A 17401-nucleotide genomic window follows, 5' to 3' on the forward strand; every position below is an offset into this window, starting at 1 on the left:
CTTTTTTCTCCAAAGGGCCCATTTCCATTCATTATCTTTTAATTAATTCAATCAATCAGTGTTTGTGATGTTATATTTTGTTTTAATCAACAGCAAATACAACTACCGTTTCCTCAGAAGTGCATGGGTTTGTAAATGTTGGGAACTTTGTGGACTGATTAAGTACACAATTAGTTTGACTTGATGACCTTGGTGTAACACCTGTGTCTCTGTTCAAACTGTTTTCACCACAGATTTGGGCGTTTCGAGGCAGAATGTTAAAGAGATCCATGCATCGATTTGTCACCAGACACTACTACTAAACTGGCCGAAATATACATTCACCAAGAGATTCTGATTTTTTTTTTTAAATACAAAAAAGATAACGTTTAGTAAAAATATTCCATTTGATCTTGTACTTTACAAATCAAAGTCCTGGTTGAGATTCGGGCACTATTCCCTGACACCTCCCCCACCTGCGAAAGATGATTTAAAAAATATATAACATAAGGTGAAAACTTTGATGTTTAATTGTACAAGGTTTATAGAACAAGCCAAACTCGTAAAAAGACAATGATAACAATCTGTACTTCATTAAATTGGACTTACTTCAAACACCATGTAGTTCACACTTAGTTACCGAAAAGTAAATCATAATAAAAATAAATTATTTATATTTACCAGGACATTTTTTTTAAATTGGTTACATGCCGAGACAGTTTAGAACAAGCTTGTACCGTGTCCACAGTGGTTCAAAAGGTGAAAAAGACTTGATTATCAGCCAAAAGTTGAACTTTTCCTGCATGCTGCGTTTACATGGGAATAATGTTAAATCAACATATTAAAAGATTATGAGTGAGAAGTGTGCCAAAGTGACACGTAGATTAAGTGTTTGTATATTATACAACATGACAACATAAAGTGTGTGCAGAAAGTTACTTCTGAGAGACATACCTGTCCAAAACATCGGCTTAAGATAGACACAAAAAGCTGGAGTAACTCAGCGGGACAGGCAGCATCTCTGGAGAGAAGGAATGGGTGACGTTTCGGGTCAACACCCTTCTTCATCAGAAGTCTGAAGAAGGGTCTCGACCAGAAACGTCACCCATTCCTTCTCTCCAGAGATGCTGCCTGTCCCGCTGAGTTACCCCAGCCTTTTGTGTCCATCTTCGGTTTAAACCAGCACCTGCAGTTCCTCGCTACACAAAACATAGGCTTTAGATGATCCTCAGTTCAATACAATCGGTGGCTAAAGCTGGGAGTGCCCGGCGCGTGCGTGCATTCCACGAAGAAACTAAATCCAGACGGATTTTCAATCCCCGGTGGACGAGGATATTAAAGTCATTGCAGAATCCCTTCGGTTAACAGACCGATACGTGGACTGTTCACGTGAAACGCTGGCCGCTCATTTCATGCTCGACGGTTCCACCACTGTCATGGGCTGTTTGGCACCCGGTCGGATTGTGAACGTCTTTCCGTGAGACTGAGATTTGCTGCTCTGCACGCTGCAACAAAATCACAAGGTTTCATCAATTCATATGTGTGACAGGAGCAGAATCAGGCCATTCGGCCCACTCAGCCGTTCAATCACGGCTGACCTATGACAATAGACAATAGGTGCAGGAGGAGGCCATTCGGCCCTTCGAGCCAGCACCGCCATTCAATGTGATCATGGCTGATCATTCTCAATCAGTACCCCGTTCCTGCCTTCTCCCCATACCCCCTGACTCCACTATCCTTAAGAGCTCTATCTAGCTCTCTCTTGAAAGCATTCAGAGAATTGGCCTCCACTGCCTTCCGAGGCAGAGAATTCCAGATTCACAACTCTCTGACTGAAAAAGATTTTCCTCATCTTAGTTCTAAATGGCCTACCCCTTATTCTTAAACTGTGGCCCCTGGTTCTGGACTTCCCCAACATTGGGAACATGTTTCCTGCCTCTAACGTGTCCAACCCCTTAATAATCTTATACGTTTCGATAAGATCCCCTCTCATCCTTCTAAATTCCAGGCCTGCCTTCTCCCCATAACCCCTGACACCCGTACTGATCAAGAATCTATCTATCTCTACCTTAAAAATATCCATTGACTCGTGGCCTCCACAGCCTTCTTTCTGTGGCAAAGAATCCCACAGATTCACCACCCTGGGCAACAGACCCCAACCAGTGAGGATAGGGGACAAATCATCCTTCACGGTTATCATCGACACTGGTGCTCGGCAAAGATCTCAGCCCCTTCTTTACAACGTTACACCCACGATTGTGCGGCCACTTACACATCTCATTCACTTTTCAAATTCCTCAAACTGCGGAGCATCCTGGACAATACAGCCCACCCCCTGCATGACACGCACTGGCCAACCTGAGGAGCACCTTCAGCAACAGACTGGTCCCACCGAGACACAGCACACAACGACACAGGAGATCCTTCTTCCCCGTGGCTATCAAACTGTACAACTCCCCCCCCTTCTGTCGTGGGGTAGACTGACTCCCCCGCCCACCCTCCCCAATCTTTGCCCATCCCCAATCCTTTCCACTCGGCACTTTAGTTTCATGTTTCGTGTAGCTCGTGTTTTATAAGTCGGAAGAAGGGTCTCGACCCGAAACGTCACCCATTCCTTCTCTCCCGAGATGCTGCCTGACCTGCTGAGTTACTCCAGCATTTTGTGAATAAATACCTTCATGTTTTATGACCGTTGGCAGATCAGTTTCCTTCCTAGGATAAATAAAGTTCTATCGTATCATAAATTTGCAGACGACACCACCATTGTGGGCCGGATGTCAAATAATGATGAGACTAGAGTACAGGAAGGAGATTGAGAACCTCATGTCCTGGAGTTGACCCAATAACCTTTCTCTCAGTCAGCAAGACAAAGGAGATAGTGATGGATTTCAGGAAGCGCAGCAGTACACATTCCCCAGTATGCTTGATGTGGTGGAGTGAAGATGGTTTTAAACAAATTCCTGGGAGTTAATATCACCAACAACTTCTCCTGGACCACCCATATTGAAACAATGACCAAGAACAGTCTCACCCCGGCCACTCCCTCTTCTCCCCTCTCCCATCGGGCAAGAGGTACAGAAGTGTGAAAACGCACACCTCCAGATTCAGGGACAGTTTCTTCCCGGCTGTTATTAGACAATTTAACCATCCCGCCACAACCAGAGAGCAGTGCTGAACTACTATCTACCTCATTGGTGACCCTCGGACTATCCTTGATCAGACTTTGCTGGCTTTACCTCGCACTAAACGATATTCCCTTATCATGTATCTGTACAGTGTAAATAGATAGATTGTAATCATGTATTGTTTCTTTGCTGACTGCGTAGCACGCAACACAAGCTTTTCATTGTGAGATGGTGCAATTTAGGAAGTCTAACAAGGGCAGGACCGACAGAGTGAATGGTAGGCCTCTGGAGAGTGTTGTAGAGCAGATGGATCTAGGAATGCAGGTGCATAGTTCCTTGAAGGTGGAGTCGCAGGTAGATAAGGTGGTCAGAAAGGCTTTTGGCACATTGGCCTTCATCAGTCAGAGTATTGAGTGTAGAAGTTGGAGTTTATGTTGCAGTTGTATAAGACGTTGGTGAGACTGCACTTAAAATATGGTGTTCAGTTCTGGGCACCATGTTACAGGTAAGATGTTGTCAAGCTGGAACGGTACAGAGGAGATTTACAAGGGTGTTGCCAGGACTAGAGGGTGTGAGCTACAGGGAGAGGTTGAGTAGATTGGGACTCTAATCCTTGGAGCGCAGGAGGATGAGGGGTGATCTTATAGAGGTGTACAAAATCATGAGGGGAACAGATTGGGTAGATGCACAGAATCTCTTGCCCAGAGTAAGTGAATCGAGGACCAGAGGACATAGGTTTAAGCGGGAAAAATTTAATAGGAATCTGAGGGGTAACTTTTTCACACAAAGGGTGGTAGGTGTATGGAACAAGCTGCCAGAGGAGGTAGTTGAGGCTGGGACTATCCCAACATTTAAGAAGCAGTTAGACAGGTACATGGATAGAACAGGTTTGGAGGGCTAAAGACCAAACATAGACAGGTGGGACTAGTGTAGCTGGGACATGTTGGCCGGTGTGGGCAAGTTGGGCTGAAGGGCCTATTTCCATACTGTATCACTCTATGACTGGGTGACTAAAGAAATTCCTCATCATCTCCTTTCTGAAGGAACGTCATTTTATTCTGAGGCTGTGCCCTCTGGTCCCAGACTCTCCCACCAGTGGAAAAGATAGATTTAGTTTAGTTTAGTTTAGTTTAAAGATACAGCGCGGAAACAGGCCCTTCGGCCCACCGAGTCCGCGCCGACCAGCGATCCCCGCACACTAACACCATCCTACACTCACTAGGGACAAATTTTACATTTATACCAAGCCAATTAACCTACAAACCTGCACGTCTTTGGAGTGTGGGAGGAAACCGAAGATCTCGGAGAAAATCCCATGCAGGTCACGGGGAGAACGGGGATGTGTGAGGTTATCCACTTTGGTGGTAAGAATAGGAAGGCAGAGTATTATCTGAATGGTGTCAAGTTAGGAAAAGGGGACGTACAACGAGATCTGGGTGTCCTAGTGCATCAGTCACTGAAAGGAAGCATGCAGGTACAGCAGGCAGTGAAGAAAGCCAATGGAATGTTGGCCTTCATAACAATGGGAGTTGAGTATAGGAGCAAAGAGTCCCTTCTGCAGTTGTATAGGGCCCTAGTGAGACCGCACCTGGAGTACGGTGTGCAGTTTTGGTCTCCAAATTTGAGGAAGGATATTCTTGCTATTGAGGGCGTGCAGCGTAGGTTTACTAAGTTAATTCCCGGAATGGTGGGACTGTCATATGTTGAAAGACTGGAGCGACTGGGCTTGTATACACTGGAATTTAGAAGGATGAGAGGGGATCTTATCGAAACGTATAAGATTATTAAGGGGTTGGACACTTCAGAGGTAGGAAACATGTTCCCAATGTTGGGGGAGTCCAGAACAAGGGGCCACAGTTTAAGAATAAGGGGTAGGCCATTTAGAACTGAGATGAGGAAAAACTTTTTCAGTCAGAGAGTTGTGAATCTGTGGAATTCTCTGCCTCAGAAGGCAGTGGAGGCCAATTCTCTGAATGCATTCAAGAGAGAGCTAGATAGAGCTCTTAAGGATAGCGGAGTCAGGGGATATGGGGAGAAGGCAGGAACGGGGTACAGATTGAGGATGATCAGCCATGATCACATTGAATGGCGGTGCTGGCTCGATGTACCTATTGTCTATTAAACTCCGTACAGACAGCACCCGCAGTCGGGATGGAACCCATGTCTCCGGCGATGTGAGGCAGCAGCTCTACCCGCTACATCACCGTGCTGTGATTGAATGGCGGAGTAGACGTGATGGGCTGAATGGCCTTATTCTGCTGCTATCCCTCAGGCTGGCTCTGCTGGCGGGACAGCACTCACCTCTTGGAGCCCGACTGTGACTGGGTGCTCAGTGTTTGCACCTTGGACCGCAGTTCCCCCATGACGTTGGTCTTGGCCTGCAGGCTGTTTGTGGCCAGTCCGGTCTCGGGGCCTGCTTGTGCGTGGGCTGGCCACGTGGCATCGGGCAGTGGCTGGCCGGCGTTGGGGGCCTTCGCTGGGGTCCCGTTCAGGTTGGTACTGTTGGGCTTCGGGGCGATCAGCGGCTTCTGCCCCGCCCAGTTGGAGAAGGAAGCCAACGGATTGATGGAGGGCCGGCTAATGTGGACGGTGTTGGGCGTGCTGTCCTGGGCGCTGGGCGTTGGAGGGTCCATGGCGGCAGGGAGGGGCCCCAGTCCCGTCCCGCCGGTCAGTGCTGCCTCTGGCCCGGGGTCCTCATTGTTGGAGAACTCTGCGGGCGGGGGGAGGAAGGGCAGGGCGGGTTCCGGCTCCTCAAAGTCTTCGTCACTGAAGAGAGGGGGCGGGGGCAGCAGGAGGGAGGCCATGTCGGTCTCGTCAGCTGCTTGGGCGGGGGGCCCGCAGGGGGGTCCTGCGCTGGGAGGGGCCCCGTCTGTTCCGGGAGGGGCCCCGTGCACGACGGCGGCAGTGACGGCTCTGGGGGCCACTTGGAAGGAGTTGGGGTTGGTGGTCCTGATATAACGGGTGCCCCCCTTGGACAGGGCTGGGGTTGGGGCCGGGGTGCCGGTGTCGGGGACCGTAGCCGGGCGCGAGCGGCTCCGGTCCCGATCTTTAGCCGCCAGGAGCAGCGCCAGGGGCGAGGGGGTCCCAGAGCGAGCGGGCGGGGGGGTCAGCCTGTCGGGGCCCAGGGCTCCAGGGTCGTCTCCCCATGTTGGGGGGGTCTGTGCGGGGGGAGAGGGGGTCCGTAGCTTGGGGCGATCTTGGAGGGGGGTCGGGGCGGCCTCAGTGCTGGGGAACCGCTGGCCGTCGGGGTGATCGGGGACCGGGTAGTCGGTGGGCAGGATGGAGGGGAGGTTGGGGACAGAGGGGGGGTGTGGGGGGGGGAGTGGGGGGGCGATGGGGAGGGGGGGGACCCGGCCATTGGGGGCCGCCTTGTTCTGCTGCATCTTGCGGGCAGGTTTCTGGGGCCGGGCATCGGTCGGGCCCCTGGCGTCGGTGCTGGGGGCCGCTGGGACCGCGCGAGGGATCCTGGTCCTGGTCCCGGCCCCCGCCTCCTGCAGGATCAGCAGCGACCGGGCCCCGTGCTCCACGTCCCCCACAACCTCCGGCCGCTCGCCGGGCGCCGTCACCCCAAAGAGTTTGGCCTTGGCCCGCGGGTTAAAGGTGGAGGCGACGGGGGAGGGGGAGGGGATCAGCGGGGGAGGGGTGGGGGCGAGGGGCCTGGACACGGGGGGGCCAGGACCCCGGGCTGTGGGAGGGGGGGTGGGGGCTGTGGGAGGGGGAGTGAGGGCTGTGGGAGGGGGGGTGGGGGCTGCGGGAGGGGGGGTGGGGGCTGTGGGAGGGGGGGTGGGGGCTGCGGGAGGGGGGGTGGGGGCTGTGGGAGGGGGGGGTGGGGGCTGCGGGAAGGGTCCGTGTGTCCCGCAGCGGCGGAGGGGGGGGCGGTTTCCGGGGGTGTTTAATCAGCCCCCCCCGCGGGTGGTGTCCGGGCCCTGGGGCCACAGCGTAGTCACTGGGGGGCAGCGTGGGAGGGGGCGCCTTGTGAAACGGCCCCCCTGTGCCCGGGGAGGGGTCCACAGGAGGGGGCGGGGGTGGAGGTGGGGGGGCAATGCTGGGGGGAGGGGGGATGGGCAGCTCGTAGGGCGGGGGTGGGTCCTGGGTGAGGGGCACCGCTTGGGGAGGGGGAGGGGGGGCCATGGTTGGGGGGGGAGGGGGGGCCATGGATGGGGGAGGGGGAATCCAGTCATCAGCATCGTTGAACACTGCGTTGCCTTGGCCTCCAGCATTGGGCTGCTCCACACTGGTCTTCCCCTCACTGCCTGCAACAGACAAGCACAAACACTCACCAGATTGAACGGTGGAGTAGAAGCGATGGGCCGAATGGCCTAAATCTACTCCTAGAATCCACGCACAACCTTAGGGAACTGGCTCGATTCTATGTAGGAAGGAACTGCAGACGCTGGTTTAAACCAAAGATAGACACAAAGTGCTGGAGTAACTCAGCGGGACAGGCAGCATCTCCGGAGAGAAGAAAGAATGGGTACCCTTCTTCAGGTGGAACATCACCCATTCCTTCTTTCCACAGATGTTGCCTGACCCACTGAGTTACTCCAGCACTCTGTGAAACGTCACCTATCCATGTTCTCCACAGATGCTGCCTGACCCACTGAGTTACTCCAGCACTCTGTGAAACGTCACCTATCCATGTTCTCCACAGATGCTGCCTGACCCGCTGAGTTACTCCAGCATTTTGTGTCTGTCTTCGGGTAAATGAACAGTCTTTTACCTAGACTAGAGGAATCAAGAAGCAGAGGACATACTGTAGGTTTAAGGCGAGGGGGGGGGAGATTTAATAGAAGCCCGAGGTACAACCTATCACACAGTGGCTGGTGAGTATGTGGAGGGAGATGGTTGAGGCAGAGACTATAACACATTTAAGACATGTGGACAGGTGCATGTCCAGGTTTAGAGGGGTACGGGCCAAACGCGGGCAGCTGGGACTAGTGTAGCTGGGGCATGTTGGTTGGCATGGGCAAGATGGGCCTGTCTCCATGTTGTGGCAGGTCACATCCATCCCGCTCCAATGGTCCACATTTGATGCTAGCCCCCCTTCAACCCCTCTGCCACCCCGGTACAGGTGAACTCTGCCATCCCAGTACAGGTGAGCTTTGCCATCCCAGTACAGGTGAGCTCTGCCACCCTGGTACAGGTGAGCTCTGCCATTTCAGTACAGGTGAGCTCTGCCACCCCAGTACAGGTGAGCTCTGCCACCCTGGTACAGGTGAGCTCTGCCACTCCAGTACAGCTGAGCTCTGCCACCCTGCTACAGGTGCTCTGCCATCCCGGTACAGGTGAACTCTGCCACCCTGCTACAGGTGAGCTCTGTCTGCCACCCTGGTACTGTAGACATCTCAGGTGTTCAAACTACCTGTTAAATTGAAGACAGACACAAAATGCTGGAGGAACAGGCAGCATCTCTGGAGAGAAGTCAAGTCAAGTCAAGTCAATTTATTTGTATAGCACATTTAAAAACAACCCACGTTGACCAAAGTGCTGCACATCTGACTAGGAAAAAAAAAGAAACATACAGTGGCAGGCAGCCAAACACAACGGCGCGGCCATCTTGAACAAAATGTTAATTCAATCACCCACAGTCCAACAACAAAAGCATTAAATAAGCATTAAATTACACCCCCAAAAAACCCCTAAAAACACAGTCCAACAATAAAAGCACTAAACAGGCACCCAAATTACCCAACCCCAAAAACCCCCAAAACACAGTCCAACAATAAAAGCATTAAATAGACATTCAAATCACACAACCCCAAAACCCCCAAAAACACAGTCCAACAATAAAAGCATCAAACAGGCACTCAAACCACCCAACCCCAAAAACACACAAAAAAAAGAAACATCCATCAAAGAAACATCCATCACAGTGAGTCTCCTCCAGTCCTCTCCTCACTGTGATGGAAGGCCACAATGTCTTTCCCTTAAGGGATGGGTGACGTTTCGGGTCGAGACCCTTGCCTGTTACATTGCCCCCACCCAACCCTTGCTGCAGACCACACTGAGTGGTGGCAACACACCTGGGGAGCACCTACTTACCTGCAACAATCATCGTTCTGGGAATCTTCCCGTACACAGCCGGGTCCTGCACCGTTGGAATGGGGACTGCCAATCCACTCCGCTCCACGAAAGGCTGTAACAAAGAACCATGGGAAATATGTCAGAAGGAACTGCAGACGCTGGTTGAAACCCAAGATAGACACAAAATGCTGGAGTAATTCAGCGGGACAGGCAGCGTCTCTGGGGAGAAGGAACGTGTGACGTTTCGGGTCGAGGCCCTTCTTCAGACAAACATAGGAATTAGGTGTTGGAGTAGGCCTTTCAGCCCTTCGAGCCAGCACCGCCATTCAATACAATCATGGCTGATCATCCACAATCAGTTCCCCATTCCTGCAGTCACATGTGACAATAAAGCATCGTCCATCCATTCAGAGGGGTCCCGACCCAAAACATCGCCTGTCCAGCCCCCCCCCCCCACCCCACAGATGCTGCCTGGCCCGCTGAGTTCCCCCAGCACTCTGCCTCTTCTTGTTAGCTCAAAAATATCATCATTTGACAACTTTCCCCTTAACATACAACTCATTGGGCACATTAATAAGAGTTAGAAACATAGAAAAATAGGTGCAGGGGTAGGCCATTCGGCCCTTCGAGCCAGCACCGCCATTCAATATGATCATGGCTGATCATCCACAATCAGTACCCCGTTCCTGCTTTCTCCCCATATCCCTTGATTCCATTAGCCCCAAGAGCAAAATCTAACTCTCTCTTGAAAGCATCCAGTGAATTGGCCTCCGCTGCCTTCTGTGGCAGAGAATTCCACAGGTTCACAACTGTCTCTCATCAATTGCCTTTGTGTGCATCGAGTGACAGTGAGTCTGTGCCAGTGCGTGCAACAGTGCCTCGTTCTGCATTGGCTACTGGGACAGGAGGTGGGGAGGTGAGGTGGGGGGGGCAGAGAGAGACTTCCAACAGCCATCAAGCTCCATAACCACCCTGCACACCAACCACCCCCTCAGACCCACACTACTGCGTATAAGATTATTAAGGGGTTGGACACGTTAGAGGCAGGAAACATGTTCCCAATGTTGGGGGAGTCCAGAACCAGGAGCCACGGTTTAAGAATAAGGGGTAGGCCATTTAGAACGGAGATGAGGAAAAACTTTTTCAGTCAGAGTTGTAAATCTGTGGAATTCTCTGCCTCAGAAGGCAGTGGAGGCCAATTCTCTGAATGCATTCAAGAGAGAGCTAGATAGAGCTCTTAAGGATAGCGGAGTCAGGGGGTATGGGGAGAAGGCAGGAACGCGGTACTGATTGAGAATGATCAGCCATGATCACATTGAATGCTGGTGCTGGCTCGAAGGGCCGAATGGCCTCCTCATGCACCTGTTGTCTATTGACTTTGCACGGTGAACCTACGCTGGCCTGCTTCACTGTGCACTGGTTTACAGAGTAGAACATTGATTTATTGGTCATGTGCAGGCAGGAACTGCAGATGCTGGTCTAAACCTAAGATAGACACATAATGCTGGAGTAACTCAGCGGGTCAGGCAGCATCTCTGGAGAGAAGGAATGGGTGACGTTTCGGGTCGAGACCCTTCTTCAGACTGAATGTCACGGGAAAGGGAAATGAGAGATATACTGTACAGAAATGTAGAGATATAGAGAACAAATGAATGAAAGATATGCAAATGGCGGCACGGTGGCGCAGCGGTAGAGTTGCTGCCTTACAGCGAATGCAGCGCCGGAGACTCGGGTTCCATCCCGACTACGGGCGCCGTCTGTACGGAGTTTGTATGTTCTCCCCGTGACCTGCGTGGGTTTTCTCCGAGATCTTCGGTTTCCTCCCACACTCCAAAGACGTGCAGGTTTGTAGGTTAATTGGCTGGGCAAATGTAAAAATTGTCCCTAGTGGGTGTAGGTTAGTGTTAATGGGCTGGGCGGCACGGACCCGGTGGGCCGAAGGGCCTGTTTCTGCGCTGTATCTCTAAAAAAAAAACAAGTAACAATGATAAAAGCAACAGGCCGTTGTTAGCTGTTAGCTTTTTGCATCTTTCATTCATTTGTTCTATATCCCTCTACATCATCGTCTATCTCTCTCGTTTCCCTTTCCCGTGACTTTCAGTCCGACCCGATACGTCACCCATTCCTTCTCTCCAGAGATGCTGCCTGACCCGCTGAGTTACTCCAGCGCTTTGTGTCCACGGTATCTGCAGTTCCTTCCTGGTTGGGTGTCACTATTCTTTACACAATGATAGGTGGACATTACAATGGCGAGCTTGACCGTCGGTCTGGGCTTCACTTTGGCCGTGCCAGTGTCCACAATGGCGTTTGCCCCTTCCCTGGAGCCCAGCATCACCATCACCTCGTCAGCTCTCCCTGCAAGCAAACACACAGCGCAATACTCAATCACAGGCTCAGAACTCAGCCATCTTATACAATCCTGGATCTTAGAGAAACATATAAAACTCTTAAGGGATTGGACAGGCTAGAAGCAGGAAAAATACGTTCCCCATGTTGGGGGAGTCCAGGACCAGGGGTCACAGTTTAAGAATAAGGGGTCGGCCATTTAGGACTGAGGTGAGGAAAAACTTCTTCACCCAGAGAGTTGTGAATCTGTAGAATTCTCTGCCACAGAAGGCAGTGGAGGCCAATTCACTGGATGTTTTCAAGAGAGAGTTAGATTTAGCTCTTGGGGCTAACGGAATCAAGGGATATGGGGAGAAAGCAGGAACGGGGTACTGATTGTGGATGATCAGCCATGATCACATTGAATGGCGGTGCGGGTTGAGACCCATCTTCAGACTGGTTAGGGATAAGGGAAACGAGAGATATAGACGATGATGTGGGGAGGTAAAGAACAATGAATAAAAGATCTGCAAAAAAGTAACGATGATAAAGGAAACAGGCCATTGTGAGCTGTTTGTTGGGTGAGAACGAGAAGCTGGTGCGACTTGGGTGGGGGAGGGGGAGAGATAGAGGGGGAATGCCGGGGCTACCTGAAGTGAGAGAGATCAATATTCATCCCACTGGGCTGTAAGCTGCTCAAGCCAAATATCAGATGCTGCTCCTCCAATTTGCCCAATCTTTGTGTCCTGGTTCGGTGTGAAACGTTGCCCTACACATCTCCTTTGCTCTTTGCTCCTGCCATGTTGTAGCTCCGGCCTCAGTCAGACTCGAGGGAGTCGAGGAGCAGAGGGTGCTCGGTTACAGATCCTCAAACTCCCAGGGGGGCAGCACCGGTAAATACGCCGGCTGACGGGATGTTGGGCTTCAGTTGCAGTGCCACAGAACACAGGAGCATGGAGGCTCAAACATAGACATACAGGTGCAGGAGGAGGCCATTCAGCCCTTCCAGCCAGCACCACCATTCAATATGATCATGGCTGATCATCCACAGCAGTACCCCGTTCCCAGTTTCTCCCCATATCCCTTGATTCCGTTAGCCCGAAGAGCTAAATCTAACTCTCTCTAGAAAACATCCAGTGAATCGGCCTCCACTGCCTTCTGTGGCAGAGAATTCCACAGATTCACAACTCTCTGGGTGAAAACAATTTTCCTCACCTCAGTCCTAAATGGCCGACACCTTATTCTTAAACTGTGGCCCCTAGTTCTGGACTCCCCCAACATCAGGAACATTTTTCCTGCATCTAGCCTGTCCAATCCCTTAAGAATTTTATATGTTTCTGTGAGATCCATTTCTATAAGATTTTGGGACATTAAGGACAATAAACACGTTGTGATTTGTTCTGCTGAATAATTAATTTGCCAGCTGTTGGCGGGTTGTGTTGAGGTGTGGAGGCTGGTTTCAGCTTGTAACCGTAATGTTGTAATACTATATTCTGCACTCTGGTTTATCTCCTTGTACAACCTGTTGTACCGGTGCAAGGCTTGGCCATGTGTAGAGTATTATTTGATTAGATAGTGTAAACATAGCTTGTCGTTGTATCTCTACACATGGCATTAATAGGGACGTTCCCATTTTACTTTGTGCAAACACAAAGTGCTGGAGGAACTCAGCGGGACAGGCAGCATCTCTGGAGAGAAGGGATGAGTGACATTTCAGGTCTGAAGGAGGGTCTCGACCCGAAACGTCGCCCATTCCTTCTCTCCAGAGATGCTACCTGTCCCGCTGAGTTCCTCCAGTACTCTGTGTATTTAAAAAAAATGTAAAGCAGCATCTGCAGTTCCTTGTGTCGGCGTTGAACTTGCTATTTTCAGAGAAGAGTTTGTTGCTCTATTTAAAGACTGCGTAAATCTGAGCTTTTTATGTTCCAGGGGAGGGAGGGAGGGAGGCGGTGGGATGTGAGTGAGGGAGGGAGGGAGGGGGGGGGGGAGGGAGGGAGGGGAGGAAGGGAGGGGGGGATGGTGGGGAGGGGGAGTGAGGGAGGGGGAGGGAGTGAGGGAGGGGGACGGGGGAGGTGGGCAGTGAGTGAGGGAGAGAGGGTGGGAGAGAGGGAGGGAGGGGGAGGGTGGGAGGGGGAGGGAGGGAGGGGGGGGAGGGAGGATGGGAGGGAGGAAGTGAGGGTGGGAGGGGGAGGGAGTGGCTGTACATTCACTGTTTCCCCTGCTTGCAGACAGTGTGGTGTCAAGTTTAGTCAATGTAGTCATCATCCGTCTGCCAGCTCGGCTCCACTGACGTCTGCCAGACGGCACGCCCAGACGGCTGGAGGTCACTGCTGACTGACCCCACCGCAAACTCTGGACAATCCCACTCGCCTCTCGCCCTGCCCATGACTTTCAGAAGCAACATCTATTTTCCATGTCTACTTCTATGTCAACAATCTCACAATGCTGCACAACATTACTAAATAAGATTTAACACAGAAACATATTTTTGCTTTTGTTTTGTGCCTGCGTGTTAATCTGATAAATAGAGACAGTTTCTCGGAGTGATTTTGTATGGAATCGTGATGGAATAGAGTAGATGCCCAGAGTCTTTTACCCAGAGAACAGGAACCAAGAACCAGAGGACAAAGGCTTTAAGGTGAAAGGTGAAGATTTAATAGGAACCCGAGGGGCAACCTTTTCCAGAGGGTGGTGGGTCGGGTCGCCAACTGTCCCGTATTAGCCGGGACATCCGGTATTTTGGGCTAAATTGGTCTGTCCCGTATGGGACCGCCCTTGTCCCGTATTAGAATTTAGAAGACTGAGGGGGGACCTTATAGAAACATATAAAATTCTTAAGGGGTTGGACAGGCTAGATGCAGGAAGATTGTTCCCGATGTTGGGGAAGTCCAGAACAAGGGGTCACAGTTTAAGGATAAGGGGGAAGTCTTTTAGGACCGAGATGAGAAAGTTTTTTTTCACACAGAGAGTGGTGAATCTGTGGAATTCTCTGCCACAGAAGGTAGTTGAGGCCAGTTCATTGGCTATATTTAAGAGGGAGTTAGATGTGGCCCTTGAGGCTAAAGGGATCAGGGGGTATGGAGAGAAGGCAGGTACAGGTTACTGAGCTGGATGATCAGCCATGATCGTATTGAATGGCGGTGCAGGCTCGAAGGGCCGAATGGCCTACTCCTGCACCTATTTTCTATGTTTCTATTAGGCCCATTGGCCGCTGTAAGCCGGGACAGTGTAGGCTAACGGAGTGTGTTCGGGGAGCGGGGACGAGTGTGTTCGCCTAACGGGCGGCCGCCATTGGTAGAGTGGGAGCACGTGGCCACTGGCTGGGGGTGAGGTCACGTGGGGCGCGGGGCGGTGACGTTACCTGGTCCCTTATTTGGGAGTGAGGAAGTTGGCAACCCCTAGTGGTGGCTACATGGAACAAGCTGCCAGATGAGTAGTTGAGGCAGGGACTATAACAATATTTAGAAGACACTTGGACAGGTACACGGATAGGTTTAGAGGGACATGGGCCAAACGCAGGCGGGTGGGACTAGTGTAGCTGGGGCATGTTGGTCAGCATGGGAGAGTTGGGCCGAAGGGCCTGTTTCCACGCTGCATGACTCAATGACGAAAACTCAAACACCTTGTGCTGTCACGGTTGGTCCATTCCCACCGTGACAAGACAAGACCACCGCAGTAGCAAACATCAGAGGTACAGAGGCTTAAAAAATCATCGGGGCAAAAATAAAAGGACAGAGTGCTGGAGTAACTCAACGGGTCAGGCAGCATCTGTGGAGAACATGGATAGATGACTGGAGAGAAGGAATGGGTGACGTTTTGTGTCGAGAAGAAGGGTCTCGACCCAAAACGTCACCCATTCCTTCTCTCCAGAGATGCTGCCTGTCCCGCTGAGTTACTCCAGCATTTTGTGTCTATCTTCGGTGTAAACCAGCATCTGCAGTTCCTTCCTACGCACTGACAACGTGGATAGTTGGATCTTTTTCCCCTGCAGAGTAGTGGTGTCAACAAACTACAACTTCTTCTCAAAACCATCACCCTGTACTGCACTAACCACCTCTGCATCAACACCCCAGGGCTGTGGTGTCGACACTGCCTCACACTTTCACCGTCTCATTTACCATACATAGAAAACATAGAAAATAGGTGTAGAAGGAGGCCATTTGGCCCTTCGAGCCAGCACCGCCATTCATTGTGATCATGGCTGATCATCCACAATCAGTAACCTGTGCCCAACTTCTCCCCATATCCCTTGATTCCGCTAGCCCCTCGAGCTCTATCTAACTCTCTTTTAATTCATCCAGTGAATTGTCCTCCATTGCCCTCTGTGACAGATACAAGATGATACGATAGAACTTTACTTAACCCAGGAAGGAAATTGGTCTGCCAACAGTCATAAAACACAACAAGATACGTGAAACATGAAATTAAAGTAATGAGTTGGAAAGTCCAGGATTGGAGGTGTACAAAGATTGGGAAGGGGGGTGTGGAGTGGGGGGAAGTGGGGGGAGGGAGGAGTGGGGGGAAGGGGGAGTTGTGGAGTGGGGGGAGGAGGGGGGGAGAGGAGGAGGGGGAAAGGGGGAGTGTGGAGTGGGGGGGAGGAGGGGGCGGGGAGGGGGGTAAAGGGGGAGTCAGTCTAGCACATTGACAGACCAAACTTTACCGAGGAGAACTGATAATGCATTGTAAATTCAGCTGTGCTGTTACCCTATAAAGCTGCTGGAAGTAAGAACTCCATAAGTTAGCTCATAGGTTATAGGAGCAGAATTAGGCCATTCAACCCATCAAGTCTACTCCGCCATTCAATCACGGCTGATCTATCTCTATTTTCCTGCCTCCTCCCCATAACTCCTGATCCGCACTGATCAAGAATCTACCTGTCTCTGCCTTAAGATTACCCATTGACTTGGCCTCCACAGCCATCTGTGGCAAAGAAATCCCACAGATTCACCGCCCTCTGACCAAAGAAATGACACGCACCACCTTTGTGTGGGACGGTGTTGGTGTGCGGGGATCGCTGGTCGGCGCCGACTCGGTGGGCCGAAGCACCTGTTTCCACGCTGTATTTCTAAACTAAACAATACCTCACTTCTCCGAATCAGAACACAAAGTGCTGGAGGAACTCAGCGGGTCAGGCAGCATCTGTGGAGGGAATAGACAAGACAATGTTTCAGGTCAGGATCTTTCTTCAGACTGAACACAGAGAGCAGATTGAAGAAGGGTCCTGTCCCAAAACGTCACCTGTCCAGTCCCTCCACAGATGCTGCCCGACCCACTGAGTTCCTCCAGCACTTTGGGGTTTTTTTTGTGCAAGATTTCAGCATCTGCAGTTCCTTGTGACCCCACCCTTTTCAACAATCCTGAAACATGTTTCATGTCAAACTATTCCTGACTTTGACATCAGGTCATCAACCTGAAATAGCCATTCTTTCCACAAAAGCTAATCAGGCTTTGGACAGACTGGGCTTGTATTCACTGGAGTTTCGAACGATGAGAGGGGATCTTATAGAGACGTACACAATTATAAAAGGACTGGACAAGCTAGATGCTGGAAAAATGTTCCCAATGTTGGGGGAGTTCAGAAGCAGAGGGCACAGTCTAAGAATAAAGGGGAGGCCATTTAAAACTGAAGGTGTCACAAAATTCTGGAGTAACTCAGCAGGTCAGGCAGCATCTAGGAGAGAGGAAATGGGTGACATTTCGGGTTGAGACCCTACTTCAGACTGAAGAAGGGTCTCGACCCGAAACGTCACCATTCCCTCTCTCCTAGATACTTGCCTGACCTGCTGAGTTACTCCAGCATTTTGTGATACCTTCGATTTGTACCAGCATCTGCAGTTATTTTCCTACACCATTTCAAACTGAGGCGAGAAAAACCTTTTCACCCAGAGAGTTGTGTATCTGTGGAATTCCTCTGCCACACAGGGCAGTGGAGGCCAATTCACTGGATG

The 17401-nt window shown here is 51.2% G+C and overlaps 1 protein-coding gene across 1 annotated transcript in view; it reads right to left on the reverse strand.

Moving 5' to 3' along the window:
* Positions 1-1077: 1077 nt before the first annotated feature.
* The window catches only part of LOC144605170 (uncharacterized), a 17182-nt gene continuing 858 nt past the window's right edge, over positions 1078-17401 (reverse strand). The window contains exons 2-5 of the mRNA XM_078420251.1: positions 11374-11483; positions 9147-9240; positions 5406-7357; positions 1078-1484 (exon numbers count right to left, since the gene is read on the reverse strand). Coding sequence (XP_078276377.1) covers positions 1385-1484; positions 5406-6487 — 1182 coding nt within the window. The 5' untranslated portion in view covers positions 6488-7357; positions 9147-9240; positions 11374-11483 and the 3' untranslated portion in view covers positions 1078-1384. The remainder of the gene's footprint in view (positions 1485-5405; positions 7358-9146; positions 9241-11373; positions 11484-17401) is intronic.

Source organism: Rhinoraja longicauda, chromosome 24 (genome assembly GCF_053455715.1).
Source record: "Rhinoraja longicauda isolate Sanriku21f chromosome 24, sRhiLon1.1, whole genome shotgun sequence".
In the NCBI taxonomy this organism is placed as follows: domain Eukaryota; kingdom Metazoa; phylum Chordata; class Chondrichthyes; order Rajiformes; family Arhynchobatidae; genus Rhinoraja; species Rhinoraja longicauda.